Source organism: Coregonus lavaretus, assembly GCF_964263955.1.
Source record: "Coregonus lavaretus genome assembly, chromosome: 12".
In the NCBI taxonomy this organism is placed as follows: Eukaryota; Metazoa; Chordata; class Actinopteri; order Salmoniformes; family Salmonidae; genus Coregonus; species Coregonus lavaretus.
Window position 1 is genome coordinate 46,756,777 of NC_139999.1, and position 23,740 is coordinate 46,780,516.

General features: G+C 42.9%; 2 protein-coding genes across 2 annotated transcripts in view; one reads left to right on the forward strand and one right to left on the reverse strand.

Annotated features, from left to right (window-relative positions):
- The first annotated feature begins 8,304 nt into the window (after positions 1–8,304).
- LOC311138196 (nucleolar protein 56-like) lies at positions 8,305–13,803 on the forward strand. Its single transcript, XM_084172868.1, has 12 exons — positions 8,305–8,391; positions 9,448–9,537; positions 9,628–9,742; positions 9,976–10,140; positions 10,391–10,589; positions 10,835–11,022; positions 11,313–11,464; positions 11,657–11,757; positions 12,102–12,250; positions 12,518–12,639; positions 12,883–13,020; positions 13,268–13,803. Exons 1-12 carry the CDS (start codon positions 8,389–8,391, stop codon positions 13,493–13,495), a joined length of 1,650 nt encoding a protein of 549 aa, XP_084028994.1. The 5' UTR covers positions 8,305–8,388; the 3' UTR covers positions 13,496–13,803.
- A 1,500-nt stretch (positions 13,804–15,303) lies between these two features.
- LOC311138667 (ubiquitin-associated protein 2-like) overlaps positions 15,304–23,740 on the reverse strand; it is a 46,924-nt gene continuing 38,487 nt past the window's right edge. The window contains exons 22-27 of the mRNA XM_084173447.1: positions 23,419–23,509; positions 22,839–23,219; positions 22,632–22,736; positions 22,258–22,328; positions 17,866–18,048; positions 15,304–17,349 (exon numbers count right to left, since the gene is read on the reverse strand). Of these exons, the coding sequence (XP_084029573.1) occupies positions 17,254–17,349; positions 17,866–18,048; positions 22,258–22,328; positions 22,632–22,736; positions 22,839–23,219; positions 23,419–23,509 (927 nt within the window). The 3' untranslated portion in view covers positions 15,304–17,253. The remainder of the gene's footprint in view (positions 17,350–17,865; positions 18,049–22,257; positions 22,329–22,631; positions 22,737–22,838; positions 23,220–23,418; positions 23,510–23,740) is intronic.

Here is a 23,740-nt window from a genome sequence, read left to right on the forward strand (position 1 = left end):
TCGTTAGAATAGCCTCTCTGGTATTTCTTATAATTTAATTCATATTTTACACTGTTCCAAATTGTAAAAAAAATTGTTATATTTATTATAATAATACTAATAATAACCCTCCTTTGTATTGATCTCCTTATTGTTATTATTACAAGTATTATTATGATCATCATTATAATAAGTAATATCATTATCATTAGCAGGCTTAGTGTAGCAGCCTTGTATAACCACCATCGAGCTGTAGGCCTAAGAGCGCATCCTGTCTAGTCTTAATACCATAACTTACTTATGCCTATATTTCAATACTTATATAGGCTACTGTATGAATCAATCATTCATTCGTTCATACTAGTCATTCATGATTTGAAATGCAATCAAGCATTTTGGTTTTAAAATCAAATAAAAAAGCCATCCTTGAATAATTAGAATAATTAGCATACACAATAAATAAACCGTTCTAGGTCGGCAATTGCATTCATGAATGCATAAGACTGTGTTTAGTCTTTGCTGTAATAAAGTTTTTCCAAAAAAACTAAAACTTTACAACAGACTCTCTACTACCTTATAAATTATTTTGTGTTGTTTGCGATGTTAAAAATTGTCAGAAAGATTATATTGTAATCCAACAGCACCTGTTTGGGACACATAATATGCATGCAGCGCTTGCTCCTTACCTTATTTTTCCACAACTAGTCAAATTTATTCCACACATCTGACTTTCCATTTATCTCCTGAGCAACCAAACATTCCCCCGTTTCGAGTTTATTTGTCACGTCATCTGCATCCATTTTGCTGTCACATGTTTTACGGTGTGCTGAGTTTTTTTATAACCAATTTATGAATATGATTATGATATGCTATAGGTCAGGCCCTATTGGTCACGTGCATGTGATGCATACATGTGTCATGTAAAGAGAGCAAGTATTTTCCTAAACCAATTATCGATTTCCGTAACAGAACTTTTCAGTCAGAAATAGCTGTAATTATGTTGCAGCTTCAGCAACACTGACAGCGTGATAAACACTGTTGATGTTCTGTGGTGGTCATTGAAGCATGGAGAGAGAGACAACGGGTGCTAGTCACACAGTCACTCGCTGTCCTTTTTTTTAACACAGTGCAGCAAGTCTCAGCTCGGGCCAGCACAATCAAATCACATTTTATTTGCCACAATACAACAGGTGTAGACCTTACAGTGAAATGCTTACTCAAAAGCCCTTAACCAACAATGCAGTTTTAAGAAAATAAGTGCATACAGTTGATTTGATTAAAACACATAGGATGACTACATGTGTTACTCACCCTGTGTAACACATACACAGGGTGTTACACTTAGGACACACTCCTTTCAGAATGTGGGATTTTTTTTAAAATGTTGTCACTGTGGAACAGAAGGTCTAAATAGATGATATCTGTCCACATTCCACTACACTTAGGTCTTCATATTTAACATAGGATACTGAACATGGTTCTATTTACAGTTGAAGTCGGAAGTTTACATACACTTAGGTTGGAGTCATTAAAACTCGTTTTTCAACCACTCCACAAATGTCTTATTAACAAACTATAGTTTTGGCAAGTCGGTTAGGACATATACTTTCTGCATGACACAAGTATTTTTTCCAACAATTGTTTACAGACAGATTATTTCACTTATAATTCACTGTATCACAATTCCAGTGGGTCAGAAGTTTACATACACTAAGTTGACTGTGCCTTTAAACAGCTTGGAAAATTCCAGAAAGTGATGTCATGGCTTTAGAAGCTTCTGATAGGCTAATTGACATCAATTGACTCAATTGAAGGTGTACCTGTGGATGTATTTCAAGGCTTACCTTCAAACTCAGTACCTTTTTGCTTGACATCATGGGAAAATCAAAATAAATCAGCCAAGACCTCAGAAAAAGAATTGTAGACCTTCACAAGTCTGGTTCATCCTTGGGAGCAATTTCCAAACGCCTGAAGGTACCATGTTCATCTGTACAAACAATAGTACGCAAGTATAAACACCATGGGACCAAGCAGCCGTCATACCGCTCAGGAAGGAGACGTGTTCTGTCTCCTAGAGATGAACGTACTTTGGTGTGAAAAGTGCAAATCAATCCCAGAACAACAGCAAAGGGCCTTGTGAAGATGCTGGAGGAAACAGGTACAAAAGTATCTATATCCACAGTAAAACGAGTCCTATATCGACATAACCTGAAAGGCCGCTCAGCAAGGAAGAAGCCACTGCTCCAAAACCGCCATAAAAAAGCCAGACTACGGTTTGCAACTGCACATGGGGACAAAGATCATACTTTTTGGAGAAATGTCCTCTGGTCTGATGAAACAAAAATAGAACTGTTTGGCCATAATGACCATCGTTATGTTTGGAGGAAAAAGGGGGTTGCTTGCAAGCCGAAGAACACCATCGCAACCGTGATGCACGGGGGTGGCAGCATCATGCTGTGGGGGTGCTTTGCTGCAGGAGGGACTGGTGCACTTCACAAAATAGATGGCATCATGAGGAAGGAAAAGTATGTGTATATATTGAAGCAACATCTCAAGACATCAGTCAGGAAGTTAAAGCTTGGTCGCAAATGGATCTTCCAAATGGACAATGACCCCAAGCATACTTCCAAAGTTGTGGCAAAAATGGCTTAAGGACAACAAAGTCAAGGTATTGGAGTGGCCATCACAAAGCCCTGACCTCAATCCTATAGAAAATGTGTGGGCAGAACTGAAAAAGCGTGTGCGAGCAAGGAGGCCTGCAAACCTGACTCAGTTACACAAGCTCTGTCAAGAGGAATGGGCCAAAATTCACCCAACTTATTGTGGGAAGCTTGTGGAAGGCTACCCAAAATGTTTGACCCAAGTTAAACAATTTAAAGGCAATGCTACCAAATACTAATTGAGTGTATGTAAACTTCTGATCCACTGGGAATGTGATGAAAGAAATAAAAGCTGAAATAAATCATTATTTCTACTATTATTCTGACATTTCACATTCTTAAAATAAAGTGGTGATCCTAACTGACCTAAGACAGGGAATTTTTACTAGGATTAAATGTCAGGAATTGTGAAAAACTGAGTTTAAATGTATTTGGCTAAGGCGTATGTAAACTTCCGACTTCATTGACTATAGCTCAGCATTCAACACCATAGTACCCTCCAAGCTCATCATTAAGCTCTGGGCCCTGATTCTGAACCCCACCCTGTGCAACTGGATCCTGGACTTCCTGTCGGGCTGCCCCCAGGTGGTGAAGGTAGGAAACAACACGTCCACTTTGCTGATCCTCATCACAGGGGCCCCAGAAGGGTGCGTGCTCATTTCCCTCCTGTTCACCCATGACTGCATGGCCACGCACGCCTCCAACTTAATCAAAGACAGGGAATTTTTACTAGGATTAAATGTCAGGAATTGTGAAAAACTGAGTTTAAATGTATTTGGCTAAGGTGTATGTAAACTTCCGACTTCAACTGTACATTTTATTCACATAGGCGTAGGCACATATAGTGATATTAAAAAGATTTAAGAGGAAAGGCAAATAGAAGCAGTCAAGCGAGCAGATAGAGATAAGAAGTGGAAAACAAAATGTAGATTGATGGATAGAAACAGACAAAGACAGACAGACAGCCAGACAGACATAAAATGGCAAAGAAAGATAAAGGCAGGCAGGCAGGCAGGCAGGCAGGTAGGTAGGCAGGCAGGCAGGCAGGCAGGCAGGCAGGCAGGCAGGCAGGGATCCATAGCCTGCTAGTTGTACTACCTACTCTGATGGTTTCCAGTGTGAGTCCCTGCTGGTGATGAGCTAGCTGGCTGTGTCCTGTCGTTCTGTCACACTGCTAGAGACCCTGCTCTTTATATGGATCCCCTCATCATCCCTCGGTCTGTTTTACTGTCCCCTCTGTCATCCGCTCCTCAAAAGATCCACCAGCCACTCTCCTCCAGCTCCATGGAAACACAGGCATGTCTTAATGGGAATGGGCTGCCTTTCCCATTGAAAGGGGTTAACGTGGAAGAAAGAGTAGGAAAGTAATGTCATGTGTTTTTATATTATTTATTAAGTGTTTCCGGTACTATTTCAGAGCACAGACCATTGGTTTTCTTTTGAGAGAGGAAATTCTGATTAAAGAGGACATTTTAAGAGAGGAAATTCTCATGAAGGCCAAAGACGGACAACAATCTACAGTATCATGTATGCTTCAAGCGAATATTTTTGAATACATTAATGTATTTGACAAATTGTTATTTGTAAAGCTGCTAATGTGGCTATCATAAAGAACTACAAATGCCATGATGATCTGGACGAGACTGCCGAATCGAGGCAAAGGTAAGAATCTCTGGATTAACTATCTAATGTTAGCTAAATGGAGTAATTCATAAATTGGCTACATTTCTTTAAATGGACAATTCTGTGAACTGTCTTGTGCAAGTTTTAAATTGACACAATACCTGTTAGCGAAGGTGTCAGCTAGAGGTGACATGCAGGAGCTTGCAGGGATTTGTAGTTTTGCATGATGTCTACTTGATGCTAATTAGTATTTTCGAGTAAATAGTAAATAGAGCCGAATATATTGATAAACGTCAGCTTGTCCGAGAGAGATTTACATAGTTATCAAAACATGTTTCTAAAATCCCCTATGGGAAAAATGAATGGTGGGAAAACAATTGGAACCATTTCCCTGTTTGACCGCTAGGTTTTATGGGTATTATGACACCTCCACTGTGGGGCTCTATTAGTCTACCATAACACGAGTTGGCCTGGTTGGTTGGTTGGTTGATTGCTGTCTCTCGTCTCTCCCTCCCTCCTCCCTGCTCCCCGTTTCACTCGCTCACAGTAATTTACGGCCCCTCCCTCACCTACAAGAGCTGCAATCCTCTCTCCCTCCTCTTGCGCTTTATCAACTCTGCTTAGTAAAGTAGCTTAAAAAATAAATTTTCTGCTGCTTCCATCACTCGGATCGGACCGGGTGTGGATCCGACCAGTTCTATTCGGAACGGGTCTCTCTATATTCTAAAAATGTATTTATGCATATCGGGTCTGGGTGGGAAAGCCCCAGGTCCATTTCAGAACGAGTCCAACTTTTTGGACCCGTCAAGACCTAGACCTCTACACCAGACACCTCTTCTCCTACACTGGCTTATCATCCTTCTACTCTGACACACATACAAACAAACATGTAAGTAGGGGAACATTCCTAATAGTGTGTGTGTCTGTGTGTGTACCTGTCTGTGTGTGTACCCGTGTATGTGTGTACCCGTGTGTATTTGGGGCGGGAGCAGCAGGAGCCTCATGTTGACGGGAGAGCCCACCTGCACTCGGCTGGCTAGGTGGCTAGCGAGGAGCAGAGCGTGCCCAATTTGACTGGATGAGGACCAAGAGCAAGAGAGGGAGTGCGGTGATGTAGTGTCCACAACTAAATAATTATTGTGGAATCTGAAAAGACACTTATCCCAAAAGCTTGATGGTGTATATACTACATGCACATGCTAAAAGAAAGGAAAGAGGTGGGCAGATAACTAAGCGTGTCATTGTAGCAAAGTATTTATAAACTGAAAATCAGATCTCTTAAACGTTTCGTTCATTTTCGTTCTATCATCTATACAATAGGCCATAATTGATTTTGGCCCAATAGGCCTGGCATATTCCCACGTTCAAGGAGCTTTCCGTTTTGATTGGGTTATTTTGCCTAAAAACCTTTAGGCCTACCTATAGAAAAAATAAATAAAAACTCTGCAGCTCTGCCCGGCCTGGAAAGAGTGGCCAGAAGGGTGTTTAGCATCCCCAGTGGCTCTGCAAGTGTGGAGAGGATATTCTCCGCTGCTGGCCTGCTCCCCAGGCACCATCGCATGAGCCTGAAGCCATAGACTGGCCAAACTCGTGTTTCTAAAAATGAATTAAAATGCACTAACAAGTCATTTTTTGTTTAATTTGTATTTAATTATAAGTAAGTCACAGCCTACATGCGCAATTTATAGACTATAATGATTTAATCAAATCAAATGTTATTGGTGACATACACATTATTTATCAGATGTTATTGCGGGTGTAGCGAAATGCTTGTTTTCCTAGCTCCTACAGTACTGTAGTGAACGGCAACATCCGAGAATCGAACCAGGGTCTCCCAGCCCGTAGGCAAACTTGTAAACAACTACTCCAATAGGGTCAACCCAGTTGGGGTAGATTCTAATGAGTCTAATACCTAGGCAAGAGTCCTTACACCACAGGCAGTGTCTGTCACTAACTATTATTTTGCCTCTCATACAGTTGGAACCAAAATGAAGAGTTGTGGTTTAAACCGGAGCTGCTTAAGAAGTGTAAGTGTCTTTGCTAATGATATTGCAATTCAATACAATTGCTATTGACCCACTGGTTCTCATACAATTCTCTCTCCTCTGACTTATCTTGCTTGTCCAGATGCCACTGAAGTCACACTGGACCCAAACATAGCAAACATAAATATCTCACTGATTGAGGAGAACAGGAAGCTGACATGGGTGAATGAGGAACAGAATATCCTGATGACCCACAGAGATTTGAGGAAATGCCACAGGTGCTGTGTAGAGAGCCTCTGACCAAACGGCATTAGTGGGAGGCAGATTTGATTGGGAATTGTGACATAGGAGTGGCATATAAATGTATTAGCAGGTGGGGAGAGGCAAAGGATTGTAAGCTGGGAGGCAATGACAAGTCTTGGTGTCTGTTCTTCAAAGAAGAGTACTGTTACCTTGCCCGCCACAATATTAAAAAAAAAACATTTTTAGTCATTTAGCAGACACTCTTATCCAGAGCGACTTACAGTTAGTGAGTGGATACATTTTCATACTGGCCCCCCGTGGGAAACGAACCCACAACCCTGGCGTTGCAAGCGCCATGCTCTACCAACTGAGCTACAGGTGTATAGAAGGGGCAATCAACAAAGTGAAGGAGTCCAATGAGCACTGATGCACGTAATGATGGTAACAGGTGTGCGTAATGATGGGCAGCCTGGCGCCCTCGAGGGCCAGGGAGGGGGAGCGGGTGCAGGCGTAACACCTGGACTATCTGCATAGACCCCCCCCCCCCCCCCCCCTTTGTTTTTACACTGCTGCTACTCGCTGTTTATTATCTATGCGTAGTCACTTTACCTCTACAAATGTATTTAGTAAATATTTTCTTATCTCTATTTTCTTAACTGCATTGTTGGTTAAGGGCTTGTAAGTAAGCATTTCACGGTAAGGTCTACACCTGTTGTATTCGGCGCATGTGACAAATCAAATTTGATTTCATTTGATGAAACCAAGATTGAACTCTTTGGCCTGAATCCCAAGTGTCACCTCTGGAGGAAACCTGGCACCAACCCTACAGTGAAGCATGGTGGTGGCAGCATCATGCTGTGGGGATGTTTTTCAGCGGCAGGGACTGGGAGACTAGTCAGGATTGAGGGAAAGATGAACGGAGCAAAGTACAGAGAGATCCTTGATGAAAACCTGCTCCAGAGCGCTCAGGACCTCAGACTAGGGCAAAGGTTCACCTTCCAACAGGACGACCCTAAGCACACAGCCAAGACAAGGCAGGAGTGGCTTCGGGACAAGTCTCTGAATGTCCTTGAGTAGCCCAGCCAGAGCCCTGACTTGAACCAAATTGAACATCTCTGGGAGACCTGAAAATAGGTGTGCAGCGAGGCTTCCCAAAGTACTGAGTAAAGGGTCTGAATACTTATGTAAATGTGATATTTGCGTTTTTTATTTTTAATACATTTGCACACAAAAAACGCTTTCACCCATTTTAGAATAAGGCTGTAATGTAACAATATGTGGAAAAAGTCAAGGGGTCTGAATACTTTCCGAATGCACTGTACCTGGAAGTCTGTAGTGTCTGGAATAACTAGGGTATATAGTGGTGACTGAGTGGCGCAGCAGTCTAAGCCGTCAACCGGCCGTGATCGGGAGTCTCATAGGGCGGCGCACAATTGGCCCAGCGTCGTCCGGGTTACGGGAGGGTTTGGCCGGGGTAGGCCATCATGGTAAATAAGAAATGTTTCTTAACTTGACTTGCCAAGTTAAATAAAATATAAAAATATAGGACTAACTAGAAGACAGAAATCAGAATAGTTAGTACATTTAGTTTTTACATTTTACTTTGAGCATTTAGGCTATACTACATTATAGAAATCCCCATTGCAATCATGCATCAAACCCATGGTAAACCTCGTAGCATCCCAGCCACAGACCGTATATATAAATCCCAACTCATCAGTCATCAATCAACAAGTGGTGCCGGACATGAAACTAAATTCATTAATCTCGCGATACAAAGTCGACCCCACGGTACTTCAGTCATGTGGCTGCGTGTTGGAAAGCAAGTGAAGTCTTTCTACAGTCGTGAAGCAGAGGGAAGGACACGTATAGCGTGTCGCAGCTGATATTCTGCAATCATGGTAATATTTTCATATTTTTGCACGACATTTGGATGTTTAACCATTTAAACACCAACAAATAACTACTATTCGTGTTTAAACATGCTTAGGAAAATAAGATTTTCGTGGCAAAACTGACGACATTTTCAACGCAGAACTAGCTAAGCTAACGTTAACTAGTTAACGTATTCAATTTCAGTGTGGGAAGTTGACGAGCTAGTAAATTAAGTGATTGCATAATGTGTCGTAGTAAAAAATTCAACAATTGCATGCAATTGGCATTTATGTGAAATCGCGACCGTAATTACTAGCTAACTACAGTAGGTAGGTAGCGCTCCCAGCAGAGAGATGGCAGCCTCGATGGTAGGCCTCTGTCTCGGTGAAAATTCTGATTTTGCGAAAGAACTCATGAATCTCACTTAATGAACATATTAAGCATATATATATAACATCAAACAAAGGTTTATACGCCTTTGTAATACCCGTTAACCGTCTAATTTAGTTCACTTTACAAGGTGCGTACGTTACTGCGTGTTGGTCCCACACAACACGTGGTCTGGCGCTCGTCTTGGTAAAGAATTTGGCACGTAAGTTCAACTAGGCTCACGTTAGTTTTTTGGAAATACTATATTACCTGTATCATATCACATGTCGCATACGGGTGTTGTCCACTTGTGAAATTTGACTTTATTCTTGCCAAACATTTTTTTTTATTTGACCACTTGGCGTAATTTACGCACCACGTGGATATTTCGATCATGGCGGTATACACGCGCGCAGCAGTGCTTTATCATTTTTTACATTTTTAGTCATTTATCCAGAGCGACTTACAGGAGCAATTAGGGTTAAGTGCCTTGCTCAAGGGCACATCGACAGATTTTTCACCTAGTCGGCTCTGGGATTAGAACCAGCGACCTTTCGGTTACTGGCACAACGCCAGTAACCGAAAGGTCGCTGGCGTTTCGCTACCTACATTGTGATTTAGTTTCAGCCACGTTATATTTTTCATAGTATTTAATATGTAGCTACCTATATAACATTATCTATTTTATAACCTAATGCGTATCTCTTCCACAGGTGCTGTTGCATGTGTTGTTCGAACATGCAGCAGGGTATGCGCTCTTTGTGGTCAAGGAGGTGGAAGAGATTGGCATGCTTTTGCCCCAGGTACGAAAACAATTCATCCACAAATAACATTTGATGCAGATTTACCCATATTCGATGACTGAGGAGTTAATCATTACCCCCACTCTCCAGGTTGAAGACTGCGTTCTAAACATTGGGAAATTCAATGGCATGGTGAGCCTAGCTGCTTTCTTCCCATTCAAGTCGGCCCAGGCTGCTCTAGATAATATTAACGCCATATCAGAAGGTGAGTTGGTTGCTTTATTTCATTTACTCAATTGTAGTCCAAGCTCAGATGTAATGATGTTTTTAAAAAAATCTGTCAATCCACTGACTGACTGTGCTGACACCAATCATCAAACCTGAACTTCTGTGCCTGGCTAGATTAATTATACCAGATGGCATTAGCTAATATGTATGTTAACACACCCCCAACTAATCTTGTTTGTAGTATAAATAAACATTTCCCAATTGTTTCAGGTGTGCTCCATGCTGACCTGAAGCTGTTCCTGGAGACTAACCTGCCCGTAGGGGGTAAGAAGAAGGCAATGCTGGGGGTGGGCGATGCCAAGATAGGAGGAGCTTTGCAAGAGGAGCTTGGCTTGTCCATCCAGACGGGAGGAGTGGTGGCAGAGATATTGAGAGGTGAGGGCTCACCTAGGCTACAGTACAAGTCATTCTGTGGGGGGGGGGTGTAGTAGTCTCCTTTTATGTTGTGACTAGTAGACAGTGTGCAGCTGGAGATGCCTGGCCTGTGGTGATGTCAAGATAATCAATCCCTGACCCTCGTGATGGTTTATACTGAAAATCTGAATTGCTGCCAGGGCCTATGACCCAGGTTGTGAAAATACTGCCACTGTGCATACTCACTGTCACTTCCTGTTCTCCCCTGAAGGTGTGCGTCTCCACTTCCACTCCCTGGTGAAGGGGCTGACTGCCCAGGCTGCCTCCAAGGCCCAGCTGGGTCTGGGCCACAGCTACTCCAGGGCCAAGGTCAAGTTCAACGTCAACAGGTCTGACAACATGATCATCCAGTCCATTGCCCTTCTGGACCAGCTGGACAAGGACATCAACACCTTCTCCATGCGTGTGCGGTACGTACAAGTCTCCCTCAAAGGAGATGTGGTAGTAGACCCAACAACCATCCACTCGACACTCTTGCTAATGGGACCAAATGATGTTCATACCAAATCTGTCAATCCCCTGAATTCTTTGTGTTGAGTCTTCCATCGGTGCTGACGGTCCCTCAGTCTAAATGTCAATTATGTCCTCAACCTGGTGGTTTTGAGTTTCTAAACATTTCAAACTTCTGCTCCCTCATTCCCCCTCTGGTTTATAGTGAGTGGTATGGCTACCATTTCCCAGAGCTGATCAAGATAGTGACTGACAACTCTACATACTGCAAGATGGCCCAGCTGATCGGCAACCGAAAGGAGCTGAGCGAGGAGAGTCTAGAGAGCATGGAGGAGGTGGTGATGGACAGTGCCAAGGCCCAGTCCATCCTGGAGGCCTCCCGCAGCTCCATGGGTCAGTAGCCATGTCACACACCGTATATTATACGTATTTATAAAACAGCCCCTTTTTTGCCCATCTAGGACTTTTGACGTGTCCTATATGACCAACACAGAGGGGTAGAGTATTTATAGTTCTCTCATAAACCTGTAGTGAAGGCTCAAATCCTTACTGCGGATCCTGTCGGGAGATACAAAATTTACATTTCGGTCATCTTCCCTTATCTGTGGAGGTGTTTGTACGATGAAGGCCCATGTTCCTTGTATCAACATTGCCACTCAACCTTTTCCCATGGCTTTCTGTAGGTATGGACATTTCTCCCATTGACCTGATCAACATTGAGAGGTTCTCCAACCGCGTGGTCTCACTGGCCGCCTACAGGCTGGAGCTCCAGGAGTACCTCCACTCCAAGATGGGCCAGGTGGCCCCCAACTTGGCCGCACTCATAGGAGATGTGGTACGTAGTGACTATAACCATCACCTTGACACTCTTGCTAACGGGACCAAATGATGTTTCTACCAAATCTGTCAATCCCCTGAACTGATAATGTTGAGTCTTCCATCGGTGCTGACGGTCCATGACACCTCTGCTGTCAGTGACATGTTCACAGGCCAAACTCTGACATGTTTTTTTTTTTTCTCTCTCTAGGTGGGCGCACGCCTGATCTCCCACGCCGGCAGCCTGACCAACCTGGCCAAGTACCCAGCCTCAACCGTGCAGATCCTGGGCGCTGAGAAGGCCCTGTTCAGGTACTGGGGCACCCCCTCCCTGCTGGGGAAACTGGCAGCCGCTGTGATGGCAGGGCTGGGGCGGAGCAGAGAAGGGTGACTGGGGGTGACCCCCCTCAGAGTGATCCCTCTCTCCGTTACGCACCCCCACAGTCTGAGCAGCTGCCCAGGGCACTAAGAGGTAGATAACTTGGACATGCCATACTTGGCAGTTTGTTCTAGTCTTGGGCCATAATAAATTCTGCAATGGCAACTAATAAAAATGAGTAGGGTAGAAGAATCAACACTTACCTGTTGGGGAAACATTTGTTACCATAGCAAAGTTCACTTCAACTGGTAACCCATCAGCCATTCCCCGCACACAGGGCTCTGAAGACTCGTGGCAACACCCCCAAGTATGGCCTCATCTTCCACTCAACCTTCATTGGTCGTGCTGCCGCCAAGAACAAAGGGCGTATTTCCCGTTACCTGGCCAACAAGTGCACAATCGCCTCACGAATCGATGCCTTCTCTGGTGAGTGATGGATGGGGGTTAACCCATGGGAGAGCAGAGGACAAATCTTTCTCATGGCCTAGTAAAAAAGGTTGTTTCAGGGCCTTTTTGGTATGACACTTCTGGCATTATTTGCAATGATGTTCTTATTTTTCGTCAACAGTAATCCACCTCCGGGTGTATGATGGTGATGAGTTAAATACTGAGCAAAGCCTTGGTCATGAGTATTTTTGCTGGTGCCCCCTGCTGGCAAACAGTGTTATTGATGTTTCCTTTTCCATCTGACAGATGTGCCTACCTGTGTGTTTGGTGACAAGTTGCGTGACCAGGTGGAGGAGCGCCTTTCGTTCTACGAGACTGGAGAGGCGCCTCGCAAGAACCTGGACGTCATGAAAGAGGCTGTGATACAGGTGAGTTGACAATGACGTGGGATGCATTTTCTTGTTTTGTGAGCATGCTTTTAGTACTCTTTCCTCATAGATGTTTAGCTTACTTGCTGTGAGTGATGACAACACTTTCCCTGACTCAAATGTGGGGGTTTACTGATTTAATGAGCCTGACACAGCACTAAAACACATCTCCACTGCTTCTAGCAGCCCTAACTGGCTAGTCTCCTAGAAGTATAACCATGCAGTTTGGCTTACCCCTCATAGGCAGGAGAGGTGGCAGCTGAGATGAAGATCAAATTGGAGAAAAAGGAGAAGAAACGCCGGAAGCGGGAGAAGAAGCTGGCAGCCCTCTCCACTGGTGATGGCGAAGAGGGTGACTCGAAGGTCGACAGCGAGACAGAGGTATTTATTGCTTCAGCTGTCCGGTCCGTGTAACTGAAGGCATGTTTTGATTTGGGATTTGACCCTTCCACATGGTTCTGTCTCAGTGTACGACATGCTAAACTAACTTGACTCCGAACCATTGGCTGGTCCCCTACAGTGGACCAAATCACTGAAGTGAGTCGGACATTACAACTCTTGCCATACGGAAATGAACGTAGGCCATGGAGTAATTCTGAAACATCCTAATGTAATGATCTGTCTTTAGGCGACTGGTGAGAACGGAGAGGTAAAGAAGAAGAAGAAGAAGCGGGCAGCTGAGGCCGTTCAAATGGAGGAAGAGGCTCCAGCAGCAGAGAACGGAGACACCCCAGCCAAGAAGAAAAAGAAACGAAAGAGTGAGGCAATGGAGGTGGAGCCAGTGGTGGCTGAAGAGGCTCCAGAAACCCCCCAGACTGAGAAGAAAAAGAAAAGAAAGAAAAAAGACACTGAATAGCAGATTTGGCAAAGACTGACTTTTTTTTTTTAACGTTCTGTACAGTTTCGTTGCAATCTTATTTTTAGCTTTGGACTTAAGAGGTTGTAAGCCAACTGACTTGTGTAATCAGTTTGTCTCAATTTGATTCTTCCCCTCCCTAGCCTCAACGTACTACACTGAGTGAATATTCAGCTCAGTCCTTTGACGTTAATGTAATAATCCATCACACTTGTATGTAAATACTTTAATGGCCATTTCCTATCAAATCTGTTCTGTATAAACTTGCTTTCAACCATTTTTCAAATAAAGATTATAAATTACCCGTCTGTTGTCTCTGATATATATTTCAATATGTGGCTAGAATTGCAGCTAATTCTTTGTAAAAGGAGTTAACCAATGTAGCAGTAAAATTAAGTTGTCTAAGCCAGGAATGACTGCAACTACAGTTGTGCTCATTACTGTCAACTAATCCCTATCAATCTGAATTGTTTTTCTTTAATGGTTGTGTACAATAGTTTGCAACTGGAAACATTAACAAATTCAGGGAAAAATATCCTAATTTGCTTAATTGAAGTCCCTGCTTGCTTATCTTTGAGATTGTTGCCCAGTAAATGAGGGCTCACTGAATAGTCGTGAGGATCAAAGGTGCCAGATCAGCTTGGCAAATGGCTGACAGCCAGACCCCCTCCCACGGGGGAGTTGGGCATGTTTTAAGATTTAACAGCAGGTCATAGTTTGCAGAAAATATCTAGTATATGGGAAGACATTTTCGCCGCCCAAAACATCCAACAATGAACACAGGCACAATATATTTCATCATCCAAATGTTGGGAAATTAATGTATATTTTGTGATGTCATTAAAAATGGTATATAGGCGTTATAACGAAAACATTGTAACTTGAGCTTTTACTCCATTTGTGTAGAAAATATGAAGGAGGAAGACATTTTCGTGAAGATAGGAATGTGATTTTAGCTTTCTAACAAGATCATAGTGATAAGATTTTGCCTCAAATTGCCACGCCCGAGAGAGCGTGTCAGTATGACGGAAACGCCCCTTTTTACTCGAGGGTATAAAGGATGGAGTTAAGAATTAACAGACCAACTCACGCTGCAGCTTTTGTCTATATTGGTTATGACCCTGAAAATCAACACGAGGTGAAGACGACAAAGTCGCCTCTCTAACAATCAATGTTACGGCTGAGTAGCTGTTCTAAGTACTGTAGCTAAGGTGAATTTAAGTGGGACCATCCTGTTACGCTCTTCAAACCATCGTCTACTACACTGCTCTCATAACCCCACTGGGGATCATCTACACGGCTGATTAGCTGTCCTCAGAAGACTACTTCCAGAATGAGTGAAAGTAAACAGACAATTAAGGACATTGTGACCTCTTGTGGACAATCAGAGCCTTACACCTGAGAACGAAGTAGAAGGCCCAATCGAACCCTTTCCACGAAGGCCTGGGTTCAACAGAGATACACGACGAAGACCCTCAACACGTAAATACATGCATTAATTCTTACCCAAGTAGTTCCCAAATGTATCCAAGTCTGTGTTGCTTCTCTCTCTTCAACTCTCCATCTTTTGTAAGAAGTGTCATATTGTGTTAGTCTGCTAGGGACCTGTCTTCATCGTATTACATTTCTAATCAATAACCTATACCGTGTGTGTATCCTGTGTTATCATTTAGTTTAGTAGTAAATAAATACATTTGTGTGGTGCGTAATTATCAGTAAGACTCGGGTTTGTGCAGATTCAAGAAGTCTGCGACGTTCAGAATGAGACTGAAGTGAGGTAAATGATTAATAAGTGACTTATCGATATCTATATATTATTTAGTTTAATTCAGGAGATGGTAACTCAAACAACTTCACCCGTGGTCCCCCAAATTCCTAATGAGTTAATTGTTACATGATTAATTTAATTTAGTAACAATTAAACATAGGTAATTATTCGATAAATAACAGTCATCACATTAATGAAGTCACGTCACGACAACAGCTAATGGAACATTAGTGACCCTTGTTTGGATATTGAAGGTATGCGACAACATGAGTGTCTAAATTTCCAACCTTTATCTGAGTTAAGAAGTGGGCAAGATTTCACCTGTGACTTCAGTGTAGTGTCCAAATCAATGTATTGCAGCTCAGGATTGTATGCTAAATGGACTTGTATAAAACATAACAGGCAAAATTAAATCTCCCTCTTTTTGTTCTAGGGGGGAATAATTCATTACTTTTATTTGGACAATGGATTAAACCAATGTTAATGACGTCAATCCAATGCCTGGCTGTCACACAGCCAATTGCAGTGAGCTCTAAAAGTATTGGGCCATTGAAATTGGTTTTGGCTCTGTACTCAAGCACTATGGAGTTGAAATGACTGATGTTAAAGTGCAGACTGTCAGCTTTAATTTGAGGGTGTTTTCATCCATATCGGGTGAACCGTTTCTAAATTACAGTACTTTCTGTACATAAATCCCCCCCCCGTTAGGGTACCAAAAGTATTGGGACAAATTCACTTGCCTATTAAAGTAGTCAAGTTTAGTATTTGGTCCCATATTCCTAGCACACACTGATTACATCAAGCTTGTGACTCTACAAATTTATTAGATGCATTTGCTGTTGTTTCAGATTATTTTGTGCCCAATGAATGGTAAATAATGTGTTGTCATTTTGGAGTCACTTATTGTAAATAAGAATAGAACGTTTCTAAACACTTCTACATTAATATGGATGATTCCATGATTACGGATAGTCCTGAATGAATTGTGAATAGTGAGTGCGAAAGTTAAATGCACAAATATCATACATCCCCGGTGAGAGGTTAGTATGTCTTGGGGGTATGATATTTGTGTGTCTAACTTTCTCACTAATCTTATTCATATTCACAATTCATTCAGGACTATCATGGTAGCATCCACATTAATGTAGAAGTGTTTAGAAACATTCTATAATTATTTAGTTTGTAGTCACAAGCTTGATGTAATCATTGTGTGCTAGGAATATGGGACCAAATTTTAAACTTTTGTCTACTTTAATACCCAAGTGAATTTGTCCAAATACTTTTGTCCAGTTATAATGGGGGGACTATGTAAAAAAGCACTGTAAACGGTTCACCTGATATGGATGAAAATACCCTCAAATAAAAGCTGACAGTTTGCACTTTAACCTCAGTCATTATATCATTTCAAATCCAAAGTGCTGGAGTAAAGAGCCAAAACAAAAACAAACATTGTCACTGTCCCAATACTTTTGGAGCTCACTGTATAAAGGCGGGAATCACAAACGGAGGGGTAAAGGGTGCAAAAACAACTCAAGCTATCAATTACCCTCAATAGAAAATAGATCACCATGAAAAATGATGCTTAGCAGTAATGTACATCATTACCAGGTTAATGTATGCATACAAAAATCATCCACGCCACATGATGCTTGTTCTGGTTCAAGTACTGTATATTCACCATCAACTTCATAATTACTTCTCCATGATATTTGATTCTCTCATCATTTTGAAATAAAACATCCTTCGAAAAAATCTAACTAAAATGCAGAAAACCAAATGTCATGTACTATCAATACATATATACTGTATAAATACATACATAAATATATTTTACATACAACAGCCATACATTTTTAAAGGGGAATATTGAGTAGGGGGGAGGGGGTGGTAGTGTGTGTGTTTTAGCCTGGTGCTGTAAAATGCTTTGTCCCCTCTGGTCTGATCAGTCAAGATAGGTGGGCATGATGCAGTGTGCACACACACAGCCCTGTCAGTTGCCCCAGTATGGGGAGCTCCCGTAGCTGGACTTGTTGACTTGGCTCTTCTGCTGCATGCTGCTAGACTGGCCTCGCTGGCTAGGACCTCCCTGCATACAGAGACAAGAGGACAACGTCACAAACTGGATATGGCCAGCACAAGTACCACACTGATACAAATATGTAATAGACATTTATAAACTGGGTGGCTCGAGCCCTGAATGCTGATTGGCTGACAGCCGTGGTGTATAACAAAACATTTCTGTTTACTGCTCTAATTACGTTGGTAACCAGTTTATAATAGCAATAAGGCACCTCGGGGTTTGTGGTATATGGCCCATATACCACACCCCCTCGTGCCTTATTGCTTAAGTAAACCAGAGGTAGGCAAAGTGATGGCTAGATGGCAAAGTGATGGTACAGGCTTTTGTTGAAATAAATCTGATTCACCAAATCAGTCTTGATTGAAGACTTGAGTAGAATCAGGTGTTACTGCTTGGCTGGAACAAAAGCCTGCAAGCACAGGGTAGGATTGCCCACCACTGATCTAACCAGTGCCGTTGTGTGGCATGTTAACACAAGGTTGTACACTACACAAGGTTCTAGACTACAGGTGTATGCGTTACCTGTCCGTCCTGGGCCAGATGATGGTGCAGCATCTGGGAGTGGGGTTGCTGGTGGGCAGGCTGCAGGATGTGGAGGAAGGGGGCGGGAGCGTAGCCACCCGGGGCCCCTCCAGGACCCCCCATAGCCGAAGGCAGGTTGAAGGGAGGGGGAGTCCCCGCATGGAAACCCTGCTTATCAAAGGACTGGAAACAGACAAACGGAGAGCAAAGTCAGGGTCAGTGATTAGGTTTATCTGGAAGAAAACGACCATGGAGAAAAAAATACCATAAAAAACTTAAGCTCTGGCAAGGACTAGAATTGAAATCATAATTGATAAGAGAGTATTATGTGTTTGTGTATGATCCCAGGGTGATAAGCCCTGATGGACTAATGGGTATCGTAATGAAGTACAATGAACAAAAATATAAACGCAACATGTAAAGTGTTGGTCCCATGTTTCATGAGCTGAAATAAAAGATCCAAGAAATGTTCCATTCGCACAAAAAGCTTATTTTTCTCAAATGTTGTGCACAAATTTGTTTACATCCCTGTTAGTGAACATTTCTCCTTTGCCAAGATAATCCATCCACTTGACAGGTGTGGCATATCAAGAAGCTGATTAAACAGCATGATCATTACACAGGTGCACCTTGTGCTGGGGACAATAAAAGGCCACAAAAATGTGCAGTTTTGTCACACAACAGCGTGCAATTGGCATGCTGATTGCAGGAACGTCCACCAGAGCTGTTGCCAGAGAATGTAATGTTCATTTCTCTACCATAAGAGACCAACATTGTTTTAGAGAAATTGGCAGTCAGTCCAACCAGCCTCACAACTGCAGACCATGTATATAGCATCATGTGGATGAGCGGTTTGCTGATGTCAATGTTGTGAACAGAGTGCCCCATGGTGGCGGTGAGGTTATGGTATGGGCGGGCATAAGCTATGGACAACGAACATTTACATTTACGTCATTTAGCAGACGAGAACACAATTGCATTTTATCAATGGCAATTTGAATGCAGAGATACTGTGACGAGATCCTGAGGCCCATTGTTGCGCCATTCATCCGCTGCCATCACCTCATGTTTCAGCATGATAATGCACGGCCCCATGTCGCAAGGATCTGTACACAATTCCTGGAAGCTGAAAATGTCCCAGTTCTACCATGGCCTGCATACTCACCAGACATGTCACCCATTGAGTATGCTTGGGATGCTCTGAATCGACGTGTACGACAGCGTGTTTCAGTTCCCGCTAATATCCAGAAACTTTGCACAGCCATTGAATAGGAGTGGAACAACATTCCACGGGCCACAATCAACTCTATGAGATGTGTCGCGCTGCATGAGGCAAATGGTGGTCACACCTAGGGCTGTGGCGGTCACAAAATGTTGTCAGCCGGTGACTGTCAAGCAAATAACTGTCGCAGACAAGCCACTGATGCAGACCTACAAAAATATCTACATTAAAAAAATTCCATGTAATATAGAACCTTCACCTTCACAATAAATCCATTATTTATTTTAGACAGGTCTAAAGAATCATGATATGAAGAAAATGTAGTCTATTTTAGAAGAAGATAATAGCATACTCTGAGTTGTCCTTGTGTTAGGTCCTGATGTGGCTATGCCATATGGCTGTGGGGTACGCTAGTTCATTTAGCAGACAAGATTTGCTTAGAATTCTGTGGCATTACTTTATATTATTTTATAGTATGAAGAATACAATTGAACGAAGCTGAATAAAATAGAAAGGATATTTTCTCCGAACGATTTGAGGGAGTGCGCACATGCGGCTATTCTGTTTTGAGCGGTTAACAATGAAATAGGTACTCCTATATGCTTAATTTAGAGTTATTCATGTAACTTTAGTTGTTCTACAAACATTGGGCTATATGTTTAGATTTTTAATACATTGTATGGCTGCATGATGAGACTAATGAGGATTTGAAAAAAGTCGCTTGAAAGGCATGAGCTCTGCTTTGTTTTTTTCGCAGGCTGTCCACTCTTCAATAGTCTCTCATTCACAATTTGACAAGCACTTGATAATGCCTCGAATTTCACGATGGCATCCCCTTTGTGGCCGTAATGCACCCTAAAAAAATCCAGGTATTTTGCGGCCCAGAGTGCTGCGTTGTGCCCTTCTCCCTGAGTGCTGCGCAATCCGAAGCGCCTCTCACTCACATGGCTCTCAATCACGTGATCGGATCTTTCTCACAGGCTACAAGTGAAGACAGACACATCCGGGACGCAACTGCGCGCGTCCTTATCCAATTCCGAGGTGCATATTGAAGATATTGGAAGAACTGTCCACATTTACTTCTTGTCAGCCAGCAAGATGAGTAGGCCTAACGAACAGCAAAAGCACTAGCCTATGTCAATCTACTATCCCCCATAGTACAAAAGTCGGCCTATTCTATTCTGTGCAATAAATAAATATTCCAAACATGGTCTGGGACAGTTGTGGGGTGCAATAGATCCCAAATTAATACTACCACTAGCATCCACCCAAAACTTTTTTACGCAATGTGGCTGACGCAACAGATCAGAACATTTAGCTTAAAATGTTTATAAACTATTAGGCTATTTCTTCACATTATAAGCGCAGCAATGCGCACATGGCAGTAGGCTATAAGCGCACATGTTCCATTAGCGGGAAAACACCATTATCAAAAGTGACCGCAAATGCGATTATGAACGTAATCCTTTTATTATCTATATACAAACTTGAAACTCACGCGCTGCTTATGTATGCCAGTTAGGCTCTACACCTGTTGTAAAGCGGATTAATGTGTTTAATTTTAAGAAGTTATTTAGCCACTTTAGTTGTGATACAAACCATATCAAAACATATAGGCCTTTGGGCTAGGCTACATGAGGTGTGCGACTATGATTTGAAAAAGTCGCAAAAAAAGGCAGTTTATGCTGGGCTTCATTCACAAGTGATAATATATAATTCACAAGTGATAGGCTAATATTGTCACCCATCAGACTATTCTTGATTTAATCTTTACATACACTAAATAATATATGTGTGAAATTTGTTTTGATTTAGAATTAACCATTATCACGCACCTGTCTCGAAACAGGGGCAGCGGGAAAAAATACCTATGCACTTAAATAGTGAATGGAGGATGCTATTCCTGTGGTTCATTTTCATGCCAGCCAGGTAGGCTATACTCCTGTTGTAAAGATAAACAATGTGCTTAATATTAGGAAAGTTGAGAAATAAATATAGTAGGCCTAGCCTATAGAAATCTAATGGAATCCTCTTATTTTTTGTAGAGGCCATCACTCTGTTTTCTCGCGCAATTGCATAGCCTGTAGAAATGTTGCGCAACATGAGCTAATGGGCTCTCATGAAGTGTTTGATTGGCACCCGTGTAGCTTAGTTGGTAGAGCATGGCACTTGCAACGCCAGGGTTGTGGGTTCGATTCCCATGGGGGGCCAGTATGAAAAAATATATGCACTCACTAACTGTAAGTCGCTCTGGATAAGAGCATCTGCTAAATGACTAAAATGTAAAAATGTAATTAGAATCCAGGCTCTGTCGGAGCCGGCCGAGACCGGGAGACTCATGGGCGGCGCACAATTGGCCCAGCGTTGTCCAGGGTAGGGGAGGGAATGGCCGGCAGGGATGTTTAGGCAATTTGTGAGTCGCTCTGGCTAAGAGCGTCTGCTAAATGACGTTAATGTGCCCTTGAGCAAGGCACTTAACCCTAATTGCTCCTGTAAGTCGCTCTGGATAAGAGCGTCTGCTAAATGACTAAAATGTAAATGTAAATGGATGTAGCTCAGTTGATAGAGCATGGCGTTTGCAACGCCAGGGTTGTGGGTTCGATTCCCACGGGGGGCCAGTATAAAAAAATATGTATTCACTAACTGTAAGTCGCTCTGGATAAGAGCGTCTGCTAAATGACTGAAATGTAATGTAAATGTAGAATTTAGATCACATTTGCATTGATGTCAGAGTGATTAGAGGGACAATAGAGTGCTGAGTACCAGGCAGTTAGCAAGTTTGGTAGGCTACTAATGACCAGCAGCAGCGCTTGGAGAAGCCTAATTACCGTGACTTAACAGTCAAGTGGAATTTGACTGCCTTCATGACTCGTGACCGCCGGTGTGGTGGTAATACGGTCACCGCAACAGCCCTAGTCACACCAGATACTGACTGGTTTTCTGATCCTACTTTTTTTTTTAAAGGTATCATGACCAACAGATGCATATCTGTTTCCCAGTCATGTGAAATCCATAGATTAGTGCCTAATGAATTTATTTCAATTGACTGATTTCCTTATATGAACTGTAACTCAGTAAAATCTTTGAAATTGTTGCATGTTGCGTTTATATTTTTGTTCAGTATAAATCCAAATCTGAAACACAAACAAAGACTACATAAGATATCTCACCTGGGTCTTGTTGTAAACACTTCCACTGATTTCTGGGACCCCGGAGTTGCCTGACGTCACAGAGATGCCGCCTAGCATACGATAAAATATTAAAATAGTTGAAAACAAACATTAATATCACAGTCAAAAGCAATGCCTCTTGAAACCAGGACAGCTTATGCCTTTTGCCCAATACTGACATAAAATAATGTAACATATGTCATTGAAATGGCAATATTATTTATTTATTTCACCAGGCAAGTTAGTTGAGAACCAGTTTTCATTTTCAATAATAAAAAAAGAACACAAACATGGACAACACAAGAGTTAAAATAGTTCAAGCATGGTAACGATATGGGTTCAGATGACCGTGATTTATTGGGAGGGTGATGTACCTTTACCGGGGCCTGTAGCAGCAGATTTGGCCTGGCTCTGGGAGGAGTTGCTGTAGCCCTTGCTATAGTCTACTCCTGCTTGGCCCTGGGTCAGGTCCTCATACCCTGAGACCAAAACAACAACATACTGATATCAACTCTGTCTTTTCCACAGTGTTCAACTAGATTGTTGGTGTGTGTGTGTCTCCCTCTCTCACGGTAACCAACCTGAGCTGAAGGTGTGCTGGCCGTAGCCGCTGGGCTGCTGCTGCTGGAAGGGGCTGGCTGAGGGGTTGCCCAGACCCACACCATGCTGCTTGGCTGGCCCCTGTCCCTGGGGCATGAACATGGTGTGGCCGTACTGGAAGGCAGCGCCAGGCATCCCGGGGTAGTAGGGCAGGCCTGTGTAGCTGTAGCCTGGTGGGAGGAAGGCCTGCTGCTGCTGGCTGCTGTGGTGGCCTTGGGGCTGGCCTTGAGGCTGGGGCTGGGGGGGTTGAGGCTGGGCCTGGCTCTGCCCTTGGCTCTGGCCCTGTTGTGGCTGCTGTTGGGCCGACAAGCTGCTAGGCGCAGGGGAGGTGGAGTCACCCCTGCCAAACTTTGTGACTTCACCTGCGGAGGCAGGGGCATGTGATCGTACCTGTTACTATTTTAGCAGACTAAACATTAACGATTTTCCCTTTTTTCCCCCCCTTAGCTCCCTAGTCATGGAATTATTTTCAAACTAGTTTATAATTCCTGGACCTAGTTCCAAAAGTTTTAAAAAAGTTGACCAACCCGGTTTGAGAGTAGCGCTGCCAGAGTTGCTTACCTGTGTAAGGGTTATTGGCGAGGCTCCCATCTCTGCCAGAGAGTGCTGTGGGACCAGGGAATGTGATTCCGTAGTAATCCTGCAAAGAGGGCTTTACACAGAGAGAGACAGGATCAGAAACATAGAGATCCTATTAAATTACTAGAGGGGTTATGTCATAAACCCTAAAAGTTCCAGAATTGTCTGAAAATGGCAGCCATTGTGGTCAGGGAGAAATCCAAACCTGTCTAATTGGAATGAATGGCAGTAGAGTAGTAGACTGGTTGCCGTCTCTGTTCAGCTATTACATTCCACTCCTTGCCACTCCTGTCATTTGCCAAAG